Below are 12,574 nucleotides of genomic sequence, written 5' to 3' on the forward strand. Positions count from 1 at the left end.
GCTCTTCCTGCCGGGCGTGCGCGCTGGGAGGGGCGCGCCGAGCTTCGGCCGGGCTGCCTTTCAGCACCTGAGCTGTGGACAGCGACCTGCCGGCGCCGCAGGGGACTGGGGAGAGCGGGCGGCCTGCCCTTCGCTCAGTCGACTCCGCCGGCCGGCAGCATCGTAGCAGGCAAGCCGCTTTCGGGGGATCCTAGAGATGCCCGGGGGGGGGGGAAGTCTCCCCCTGAGCCCGACCTCTTCCCAAGGCAAAGCCCCTCTCCCTGGCCGGGAAACCAGCCAGCGTCGTTTGTGGCGCGTTTGGTGCGGCCCTGACACAGTGGTAACTCGGGGCCCCGGTGGAAAGCTGGAAACCACGGCTCGGAACGGGCGGCTGAATGTTAGGGAGGCAAACGCAACTGTCGATTTCTCTCCCCTCTCGGAGAGAGGGGAGTGGGGGAGAGAAAAGTCTACCGAGCTGCTTTATCTAGAAAGGCCCACCTGGTCTCCAAGGCTCCAGGAGATAATGAACGAGAATCGCCACCCATTTAAAATGGATACCACCAGCCTTGAAAAATATAGGTTATCAAAACACCCACAGCAGCGTGTCAGTTTCAGACGTGCCAGAAAAAGTCTGCTGGAAGGAAAAGAGCTCTCAGCTCCTCTTTTAGGTAGCCAGGAGATGCGGGGGGAGGGGGGGCTTGCACAGCTGCGTCAGAGTCCTTGGAAGGCTTCTCCAGAAGGGCTGGTGGCCATAATCGATGATGCTGAGTCACGCTTGCCATGCCTTCTTTCCCCCTTCGGCTTTGTATTAAGATTAAGGCTCCCTGCAGTGCCCTCCTCTCCCTACAGAAGCGCCAGAAATGTCTTTTTCAGGGATCCTTTCCCTCACCTTCCCCTGCCAACATCTTCAGGGTCCTGCATTTCAAAGAGAACTTTATAGTTGGGGGGTGGGAAAAGAAATGAATGAAATAAACAGTACCAACAGGACATAAATGTTGGCGGACTTGGCCATTCACCTCCCTGAATTACAGGCAGGCTCCACAATCGCTGCGCTCCAGAACTTCTAAAATCACAAGCTTCAAAGTATTAATAATGGATCATAATGTTTCGGTAATAAATGGATGCAGATTTGGAAACTAGGGAATAACAGGCACTTATCCATGCTTGCCCAGTTTGTTTTCTATGAAGCTTGGATCTGTCACCCACAGTCTACAAATCAAAATGCTGTAACCATCAGATACAGAAAGACAACTGCCCACCCCCAACCTGTGCTCTGGTCCACACATATCTTGAGCCCCACTGGCTTCCTCCTCCAATTTCTCCTTCTGTTTGAGTCTGTAGGGAGCCAATCCTTCTCTCAGAGTCTGTGAGCCAGCCCTTAAAATGTGTGCATTTCTACAATGAATAGCCTAGGTAAGGAATAGTTTCATGTTTTTCTTTTGTTCAATAGGTCCTGTATGTTTGTTTGCCCAGATTTCCAGTTTATTCTCAATAAAACAGTCCATCCAGTGCAACGCTTGCTGGATTAACTCAGGCTAGGCCTAATGCAGACATTCAGTAAAATACAGTCAACAGATGTACACATTCCAAATGCAAACGTTTACATCATAAAAGGATGAAACTAATACATTTTTAAAGTTAAGTAAAATACCAATACTGCTAAAGAAGACTCTTGAGAGTCCCTTGGACTGCAAGGAGATCGAATCAGTCAATCCTAAAAGAAATCAACCCTGACTGTTCCCTGGGAGGCCAGATACTGAAGCCGAAGCTCAAATACTTTGGCCACCAAATGAAAAGGGAGAAGACCCTGATACTGGGAAAGATTGGAGGTAAAAGAAAAAGGGGATGGCAAAGGGTGAGATGGTCAGATAGTGTTATCGATGCAATGAACATGAAGTTGAGCAAACTCCGGAGGGCCTGGCGTGATGTGGTCCATGGGGTCGCAAAGAGTTGGACTCAACTGTGTGACTGAACAACAGCAACAAAATACCAGTAAACCCACTGTCAAAATTAGATCAGACCTCTGAACCCACTTGGCATACTTTCAAGACATGGTCACGACATTTTAGTGCCCATGAGATGAATTCTGCCCAGGAGTCTGCCCAGGTTCTTACTGGGGTTGTAAAATCAGTGTCTGGCCTCTTCCACTTCAGGCTGTAGGCTGAGGTTCACACGAGTCCTCTTCCATGCAAAAAATCCCCTCCACCCAGAAACCGGCAGGTCAGACTATCCCTTGACACCTACTTTTCTACATAAAGGGAATTAATTTTCTTCATTTTACGAAGAAATATTCATTGATGTTAGCCTCAATTTGCAGTCTGAGTTGGTACAGCCCAGACAGAGGTTTACCACCTTAGTAAGAACTAAGCCTGCAACATACACATACAGTTATTTTCTTCTCAGCCAGTTAGCGTCATGCTCTAGACTTGAACAGCATTTTCAAAATCAAGATTGAGAAACAAGGGCAATAAAAAAAAACCCTCCTGAACAATTCAAGCCTTCCCATGCATGGAATTTCACTGCAGAGTTAATCTTCTAAAGCTTTCTGTTCTTTCCTTTTCTAAATATATCTCCAAGCCCCTCCTGAACTCATGGGTGTTTCATGTTTGGGTCCAGCCTCAGCCATTTCGTTTCATGGTTCAGATCTCTTTTATGCCTGACTTTCTTGGCTACATATTCTTCCCTTGTTTGAAGCTCGGTGTATTTTTTTAGGTATGGCCTTCCCAAACTGATCATTGGGTTTAATCTATCACTGCATCCAGGTTATCTTAACGTAAATCTGATCTCATCTGTTATGTAAATCCCATTCACCCAAACTTTGCTTGTTGCACTCAATATATCAGGAGCCAGAATTCTTCAGAGATGTGAGGCCTTGAAAAGCTGCCAAACAACCAATGAGAAAGCAGTATAAATCTTGTCTGGTTAGGGCTTGTCTTTAAATGGGTCATTTCTGTTGCTGCAGGAATTAGTAAGCAAAACAGCCCTTGTCCAAAAATCACCCTTCCTGTCCAGTGTGTACTTGCTGGATGAGATTTGTATTTAGGGTGACCTTGCAGGCTAAGGCTGCAGTGGGAGGTCAATGGGTCTCCATGTCAGCTGCCCAAACTGTGTGCAGAATGGCAGCCTTATAAAAGACCATGTGGCTATGTAGTCCGACCAGCTAGATTAAATGCCTAGCCCAATTCCCACTAGCTTGTGCCTGGGATGTATTACCTTAAACTGCAGACTGGGAGCCACATGATTGAATTCTCAAAGAAAATCCTTTCTTTTATCATGTATGTTTTAAATTGTTAGCCCTTGTGAGGGCAGAAAGGCAGGATACACATTTTGTAAAGAAAGAAACAAATGTATTCTCATTTTCTGGCTATGTTGGGGCCAAAATGTGGACAAGCGAACAGAAGCTGAATTTAAAGACAAAGCTAATGATGGTTAGTGGGGGGGGGGCACTCAATGAAGAGGAGTTTCAACCTCACAAAGTCACACAGCTATGGAGGGTTCTTGGAATCAACATCACAGTGGAAAGGGGGCTGCCTAAGTCAACAGCTCATACTGCACTTGGTGGATCATCAGAAATGTCTTAATGCTCTTTCTAATATTAATTTGAGGCTATAAACCTTATTTATTTAGTACATTTTTATTCCATCCTTCCTCTATGGAGCTCAAGGTAGTGTGCATTGTTCTCCCCTCCTGCACTTTATCTTTATAACAATCCTGTCAAGCAGTGTTCCCTCTAAGCTGAGTTAGTGTGAGCTAGCTCACAGGTTTTTAGCCTGCAGCTCATACATTTTTGTTTTGGCTCAGGAAGGGAGGGCTCCAGAGGAAACTAATTTATGCAGTAGCCAAGTTGCCTGCTCACAACTTTAATGCCAGCAGCTCACAAAGTAGATTTTTTGCTCACAAGGCTCTACAGCTTAGAGGGAACATTGCTGTCAAGTATGTTAGCAGTACTGTTGAGTGTGCATTTGTGTGTGAGACTGGCCAAAGGTCATTTAGTGAGCTTCATGGCAGAGTGGAGGTTTGAACTTGCATCACCCAGATCCTAGTCTAACACGAAGACTACTTTTCTAGGAGTAAGGCCCAGACCTAATGTTGCCTCTATTCCCCTCCCTACTGAGCAGAGCCATTCACGTCCCGAGCAGAATATAACTGCTGTGATCTTAAAATGGGCAACGGGCAGTGCAAGACCCTGCGTGGCTCCAGATTGCTGCTGAGCGGGGCTTCCTGGGTTCATGAGCAGCATCTCACATGCACAGCTTAGAGGGAATTGCGGGTCTATATGTTTCCACTGCAATCTCCAAAATCACCCAACAGCTTCCAATTGATTATACAGCCTATACCATCAAGACCACATTACAGGCCTGTCATGCCCAGAATTATGGGCACATATCCTACTAGTCTGCTCAGTGAAGTCTGAAATCTTCCTGCAGCCTAAGGGGCCTTTCTGCAACTTGAGTGGCTCTTCTTCTGCTAGCAGGACTTCTGCTTGGTAGAACACATCCCAGATAACTTCCTTGCTTGAAGAACATACCAGACCAGTCTGTTGGTCCATCAAGGTCAATATTGTCTACTCAGACTAGCAACAGGTCTCCGGGATCTTAGGTAGAGGTCTTTCACATTACCTCCTACCTGATCCTTTTAACTGGACATGCCAGGGATAAAACCTATGACCTTCTGCAGGCCAAGCAGATACTCTACCGTTCAGCCACAGCCCCTCCCTGCACATGTCCTCCAGCCTCAGAAACCATGGAGAACAAATGAGATCTATGTAAAGGTAAAGGTAAAGGTTCCCTTGCTCAAAAGCCAGTCGAATCCGACTCTAGGGTTGCGGTGCTCATCTCCGTTTCAAAGCCGAAAAGCCAGCGCTGTCCGAAGACGTTTCCGTGGTCATGTGGCCAGCATGACTAAACACCAAGGCGCACGGAATGCTGTGACCTTCACACCAAAGTGGTACCTATTTATCTACTTGCAATTTCTTGCTTTCGAACTGCTAGGTTGGCAGGAGCTGGAACTAGAGACGGGAGCTCACTCCATTTTGCGGCACCCGGGTCTCGAACTGCTGAACTACTGACCTTCCACAGCCTGCAGTTCAGCGTCTTAACCACTTGAGCCACCGCAGCTATGTAAAAAGAGCTAAAAGAGAAGCTGGTGTGATCAGAGTGCAGGCATAAAGATACAAGCACTCCTGGGAGAATGTCTGTGGGCCAGCCATGGTAGAAACTGCTGCCTTCCAGCCTCCTCTGCAGAATTTCCCCCTAGGTTTTGGGGATACACAGGATGGACAGGTTTCCTACAACAGAACTCAGCACGCTAGAATGTGGGGTTCCTACATACCTGTACTACTGAGTGGCATTAAAAATATATACCCCTTTCTTCCTAATTTCCTTTTGAAATGAAAAAAAAGGAAAATATTTTGCACAAAAACACTATGGTATCAAAAGTGAAATATGAAAAGGTTGCTATTATAAAATGAACATGAAATTTGGGGAGATTTCAAACAGGCAAAATTCCATTCCAGATGTTTTCTTGAAGCAGACGTGTCAGAGCATGGGAGAGTAAAGGTAAATGTTCCCCTTGCTCGAAAGCCAGTCGAATCCGACTCTAGGGTTGCGGTGCTCATCTCTGTTTCAAAGCCGAACAGCCAGCGCTGTCCAAAGACATTTCCGTGGTCATGTGGCCGGCATGACTAAACACCAAGGCACACAGAACGCTGTTCCCTTCCCACTGAAGTGGTACTTATTTATCTACTTGCAATTTCTTGCTTTCGAACTGCTAGGTTGGCAGGAGCTGGAACTAGAGACAGGAGCTCACTCCGTCATGTGGCACCCGGGTCTCGAACTGCTGAACTACCAACCTTCCACAGCCTGCAGTTCAGCGTCTTAACCACTTGAGCCACCGCAGCCTTAAGGAGAGTAGCCTTAACCACATTTGTATTTACCTCCTCCTACTTCTTTGTAAAACTGTGGTAATTAATGCTGTAACAACAAATGCAGAGTTAATATTAAAAACTCTCAATCCAGGCAGCAAATAGCCTGATCCATTAATCCTGGTCCCTCACTTGCATTCCCTGGGTTGACAGTCAAATGTCGTGTTAACCAAGTATACAGTCGTTTAAATCAATGGGTTTAAACTGTAGTAACTGTGCATGAGACTGTACTCAGCCCTGAAACCATACCCTCAGACATGGCACCCTGATTTCCACCCCTAATCTTGCACCATTCAAGGCTCTTTTCTATGGCATCTGATGGCTCTGTCGAATTCTTGTGCTATCTGTGTTGGCTCATGGCAGCAACCTTGAACCGGACTCTGCAGAGTCAAAATGCCAGAGAAGCATCTCATAGGGTAGAACGCTCACCCTATTATACACAGACTTGGGCAAAGCACCATGTTTTCTGTGCTTTCAGTCTCCTGCGAAAAAGAAATACAAGTTGTCATTTTGGAAGAAAAGTCCTGATGTGCTCTTCATTGGGGACAAAAAAGAGCCACCATGGAGTCTAAGACCTACTTTCTGCAGATGAGCAAGTCTGGAGAAATGTCCCTGATGCCCAAGAACAACATGTTACCAAGGGAAGCACAAGGGCAGAGAAGCACCTTTTTTACTGACATCAACAAAAGAAAGAGATCTGCAGCTCCAGTTCAGTAAACAGAGAAAGGAGGGACACCAGAGAGTTTAATCAATTATTCACAGCAACCACAACTTGCAAGCAAAGAATCTGAACCTCAGTAATCAGAATCACCAAGGTCATGGAGTGGAGGTATAGGCCTAGTAGCTAACACACAGGCGTGGGAGTTCTATGCTAATAGAGAAAGAAAATGAGTCTGTGTAAGGGGCATAAGGAAGGGTCCCGAGGGATCGCACTGGGAGTCCATCTCAACCAGCATTCGTTTTCAAGCAGTGGCCAGACAGATTTCTCCAGAAAGCTCATTAATGGGCATGGCAGCAGACACCCGACTTATCCCTAGAGATTGGAACAAAGAAGTACACTGTTTCCAAACACAGAAGTTCCATTGAGCTATTGACCACAAGCACAAGTAGACTCATCCTCCATGCATTTGTCTAATTCCCTTTCAAAGCTATCTAATCCAGTTGCTTTCACCATTTATCTGACTATGAAAGTCACCCTGGTGTAGCAGTTAGAGTGCTAGGTGAGGACCTAGGCAGGGTTGCCAGGCCTCCCACTATGGCTATGGCTGGGTTTCCCAGAAGTGATCATAGTGTACATGACGCTGCGTGCCCCGCCCCCAAGCTCTCACTGGTTGCCAGCCTGGGAACTCTAGATCTGGGAGAGCCATGTCATTTGGTAAATCTGCCCTCCAATGGTAAGAGTGCTTACACAGACATTGTCAAAACAATTTACAAATAGCCTGCCCTAAAATTCCCAGAGAGGTGGAAATGGGCTCACCAGCACAGCCCTCAGGCTGCCTCCACCTCACCTGATGCTTCCAGTAAGTTGCCTGATTCTTCGGAAAAGGCACTAAACTCTACCAAGAATTCCCCAAAAGCACACCAATGACAAGCAACCACATTGTTAGGCTTCCAGATAACCAGTGTGGTGTAGTGGTTAGAGTGTCAGAAAAGGATTCGGGAGCTCCTAGGATCTGGTTCAAGTCCCCACTCCACCACTGAAGCTCGCTGGGTCACCTTGGGGCAGTCACACACTCTCAGCCTAACCTACCTCACAGGCCTGATGTCAGGATAAAATGGAGGAGGGAGAACAATGTATTTCTACGAAATGACCCCTGGCTATGGGTTTCCCAGAAGTGACATCATAGTGTACATGACGCTGCATGTCCCGCCCCCAAGCTCTCACTGGTTGCCAGCCTGGCAACTCTGGATCTGGGAGAGCCAAGTTCAGAGCCCCCCTCTGGCATGAAATTTCCTGGGTGACCTTGGTCTCATCACTCTCTCTCTCAGCCTAGCCTACTTCACAGGGTGGCTGTTAGGATAAAATGGAAGATGGGAGAACAGCACTGTAAGCTGCTTTGGCTCCCCATTGGGGAGAAAACCAGGGTAGAAATATTTCAACAAACAAATATGTGGCAGCAATTCTACAAATGAATTGTGTGTGCCAAAGAACTTTCAATGGCTTGCCCTGAATCTGCAACCCATCAAGTTCTAGCATTATAGAAGAGAGAGAGAAAATTATCCATAGATATCAACAACTTGTTTGTTACAGAAAGGTTCAGTGTCTGGCACTTCATATCTTGAGGGCCACTGGCTGAAACACAAACAGAAATATGCTAGACTGAGTTCCATATACATATGGCTATCTGCTTTGTGAAGGATTTGCCCCTGTCGATATTATAAAAAAATCCAGGAAACAGGTCCAGCCTCAGCTTCCATTTGTACTTTGGCAAACCTAGGGGAGCCCCCCTCCAGCTTGCAGAAAAATCCACGTTGTTTGGTAAATCTGCCCTCCAATGGTAAGAGTGCTTACACAGACATTGTCAAAACAATTTCCAAATAGCCTGCCCTAAAATTCCCAGCGAGGTGGAAATGGGCTCACCAATACAGCCCTGATGCTTCCAGTGAGTTGCCTGATTCTTGGGAAAGGGCACTAAACTCTACCAAGAATTCCCCAAAAGCACACCAATGAAAAGCAACCACATATTTAGGCTTCCAGATAACCAGTGTGGTGTAGTGGTTAGAGTGCCAGAAAATGATTCGGGGGCTCCTAGGATCTGGTTCAAGTCCCCACTCCACCATTGAAGCTCGCTGGGTCACCTTGTGTCAGTCACACACTCTCAGCCTAACCTACCTCACAGGCCTGATGTCAGGATAAAATGAAGGAGGGAGAACAATGTAAATCCTCTGGGTAAAGGTAAAGGTTCCCTTGCTCGAAAGCCAGTCGAATCCAACTCTAGGGTTGCGGTGCTCATCTCCGTTTCAAAGCCAAAGAGCCAGCGCTGTCCGAAGACGTTTCCGTGGTCATGTGGCCGGCATGACTAAACACCAAGGCGCACGGAACGCTGTTGCCTTCCCACTGAAGTAGTACCTATTTATCTACTTGCAATTTCTTGCTTTCGAACTGCTAGGTCGGAAAAGGCACTAAACTCTACCAAGAATTCCCCAAAAGCACACCAATGACAAGCAACCACATTGTTAGGCTTCCAGATAACCAGTGTGGTGTAGTGGTTAGAGTGTCAGAAAAGGATTCGGGAGCTCCTAGGATCTGGTTCAAGTCCCCACTCCACCACTGAAGCTCGCTGGGTCACCTTGTGTCAGTCACACACTCTCAGCCTAACCTACCTCACAGGCCTGATGTCAGGATAAAATGGAGGAGGGAGAACAATGTAAATCCTCTGGGTACAAATGTATAAAGTAAAATAAAAATTAAATAATCTTTTATGCACACCTGCTTAGAGAGTTTCATAGACCAGGTGTTGGATGTACTAGAAGATATATTTATGCTCCCTTCTGAGGTATAGTAGATGATCTAGCAGGTAAATGTTTCTGTCCCTTAAATCAAGTTTGCAATGATATTGCCTTTCAAATGTAACACTCTCCCAAGAGTAAATCAATACACTTGTTCTCTTCCTGAACCAGCACAAAGTTTTGTTTTCTTTGTCCCTACCAATGTCATTGATGGCACCTCATGATCAACTTTTATTATAAGCTGAGTTAGGGTGAGCCAGCTCTTACTGCTGGTAGCTCACAAAGCAGAATTTTTGCTCACAAGACTCCACAGCTTAGAGGGAACATTGCTCATGATCAACTTTTATTATTATTGCTGACAGAAAGTGAGATAGAAGTAGGAAGATCATAGTGCAAACTGTTCTGAAGTGGGGAATGGTAAACAACTATTCTGATGGGCTAGCAAAAGAGGAAATGGATGGGAAGTAAGAAAGAAAGCAGGAAATACACAGAAGGAAGGAGGGAGACAAGAGACAGGAATAAAATTAGGCCAGATATCTTTCATTAGATATACATTTTTGCCACAATTGTACTTGTTCAGCCTGAGAGATCACTTTAAAATCGTATTACTTCAAACCCCGGAGCTATTCATACAGGAAAGACCATTGGATGGTCCTTCAATTCCATCAGCAGACGCCAAGACTGAGAGAACGGGGTCATCCCTTGTGGCAGGAGAGGAGCCACCCGGTCTGTTCCATATTTGCAATCTGGTGGGGCAGTCCTCAGTAGATCTACTCAGATGTCAGCCCCCTGTTATTTAGTGGGGCTCACACCCAGGAAAATATCCATTGGCTGTGGTCAAACGGAGCATTAGGCACGCTAGAGAGACGGAAGATAGGCGGATTTTCCGGGTGCAATCTCACCACCACATCTGGGAAGCGTAGAGCTCCCGTGGGTCACCCGAGGCTTCACTCCGAAGATGCGCTGTAAAAAACTAGTACTTCCGAGGTACTAGTTTCCGGAAACCGCGGGGCAAGGGAGGGCCTCTGATTGCGTTTCCGGTGGTAGTTCCGGCACCTGCCCATGTCTTCTCGCAAAAAAGGGTTTCCCCCCGTGGCACCTTTAAGGCCAAGTTTTATTCAGGTACAAGCTTTCCCTCCTCTGTGAGGGTAGATCTGCACGCCCCCCCCCCAATAGCTAGCAATCCAAAAAAGTCTAGTGGACCCTGAGCGGTGGGTGTTGCCTTCTGACACACTCCCAGTGATGTCAGGGGGTGTGGCATATGCAAATGAGTTATGCTAATGAGCTCCGGCACCTCTTTTTCTACAAAATGACCCCTGCAGCCCCCTGTTATTTAGTGGGGCTCACACCCAGGAAAGTATCCTTAGTGTTGCAGACTGAGTTCAGATCTCTCTTCAGCCCTGAGCCCATCAACGTGGCCCCATGGGGAAGTGGTCAGGGTACAGTGTACAGACGTGTACAGTGGTCAGTCCCTCACACCAAAGGCCAGATTGCCTCTTCACTACAAAGACCGCTTCACAAAAATAAAGAGATGTTATTAATGTGATCATGGTATAAGTATCTACTACTTGAACAAAATGCTGCCCTTCATTACATCTCCAGCAGAGCATAGGATCGCCAGGTCCCCTCCAGCCACTGGTGAGGGATGGGGGGGGTAGGGTTGCCCACTCCAGGTTGGGGAACTCCTAGAGATTTGGGGATGAAGCTTGAGGAGGACCAGGACCTTCATGGGGTACAATGCCATAGAGTCCACCTTCCAAAGCATCCATTTCCTCCAGGGAAACAGATCTCTTTAGTCTGGAGATGAGCTGTAATTCCAGGGCATCCCCAGGTCCCGCCTGGAGGCTGAAATCCCTAGGAGAGAGTGGCTAAGAAATCCAGACCCCCCATATGTGGTCTAAAAATATATTTTTTCCCTGCAGGAATATATAAATTACTGACCTTCCTTATTTTCAGCAGAAAAAGAAAATAATACATCAAAAATGCTTTAAAGACTAACAAAAAGCACTCTAAATCATAAGCATTATTATTACTGCCAGCTGGCGTAATAATAACATAGTAAAGTTGGAGGAAGGTTTCAGACTTGGCTGAGCAGAGCAGTGGGACACTAGCCAGCTTCTCAGCAAATACGACAACCTCCTGTCATTGAAGGCTTGGGATTTCACGCTACTATCATGCTTTGCATTGCTGAAACCAGACTGAAAATTAGATGTAGTGGTTAGACTAATCAATAGCTATTAGCCCTTATGTTGAAGAGGAGGCCAACTCTCACGTCCACCTGGGCCCTCACCTAGCAGCAGAGGGCAAGGACTAAATCTCACATATTCCTCCAATGCCCCAGCTGGACAAAGGGAGTTCAGCTGCAGGATCCTATTGGCTGGATCCAAATGGGCCAGTGTGGTCTCACACCTGGTGCTGTCCCAGATGAAGGACTTCTGAATGACACCTGCTCAGTTTGGCAAAGGCCATTTCCAGGGGTCATTTCCTGCAGGAGCGCACAGGAGCGGAGCTCCGGCAGTAAAGAGCCCAGGGGGTGGGCACATGCAACAAGCCCCACCCCCTGCTCCCAGCAGCCCTCAGTCAGAGCAAGAAGCAGCCAGGTAAATTGCAGAGCCCCCCCGGCCCCCCAGCCCAAAACAGTCCAGTGGCACCTTTAAGACCAAGTTTTATTCCGGTACAAGCTCTCCCTCCTCTGCAAGGACAGATCTGCACGTTCCCCACCCCCCAATAGCTAGCAATCCAAAAGAGTCCAGTGGAGCCTGAGCGGTGGGTGTTGCCTTCTGACACACTTCCGGTGATGTCAGGGTGTGTGGCATATGCAAATAAGTTATGCTAATAGGTTATGCTAATGAGCTCCTGCACCTCTTTTTCTATGAAAGGACCCCTGGCTATTTCTATCCCACTGCTGCATTCCCTGTCTACGAAATGACCCCTGGCCATTTCTATTTCACTGCTGCATTCCCTGGCCCTGGTCAAACTAGCCTATTCTTGCGCTCTCAGGCACCTTCATTTCTCACAAAAGGGGATATATCAGATGCTTCTGAATGTGTTCCTTTAATTCAGCATACAGTACAACCAGGGGTCATTTTGTAGAAAAAGAGGTGCAGGAGCTCATTAGCATAACTTATTAGCATAACTTATTTGCATATGCCATGCCCCCTGACATCATCGGAAGTGTGTCAGAAGGCAACACCCACCGCTCAGGCTCCACTGGACTCTTTT

The 12,574-nt window shown here is 47.0% G+C and overlaps 1 protein-coding gene across 1 annotated transcript in view; it reads right to left on the bottom strand.

Annotated features, from left to right (window-relative positions):
* PCDHAC2 (protocadherin alpha subfamily C, 2) overlaps positions 1-884 on the bottom strand; it is a 108,320-nt gene extending 107,436 nt beyond the window's left edge. Inside the window, exon 1 of the mRNA XM_015429200.1 lies at positions 869-884. Within this exon, the coding sequence (XP_015284686.1) occupies positions 869-884 (16 nt within the window). The remainder of the gene's footprint in view (positions 1-868) is intronic.
* Positions 885-12,574: the final 11,690 nt, after the last annotated feature.

This window comes from Gekko japonicus, unplaced genomic scaffold (genome assembly GCF_001447785.1).
Source record: "Gekko japonicus isolate JY-2015 unplaced genomic scaffold, Gekko_japonicus_V1.1 scaffold2946, whole genome shotgun sequence".
NCBI lineage: Eukaryota > Metazoa > Chordata > Lepidosauria > Squamata > Gekkonidae > Gekko > Gekko japonicus.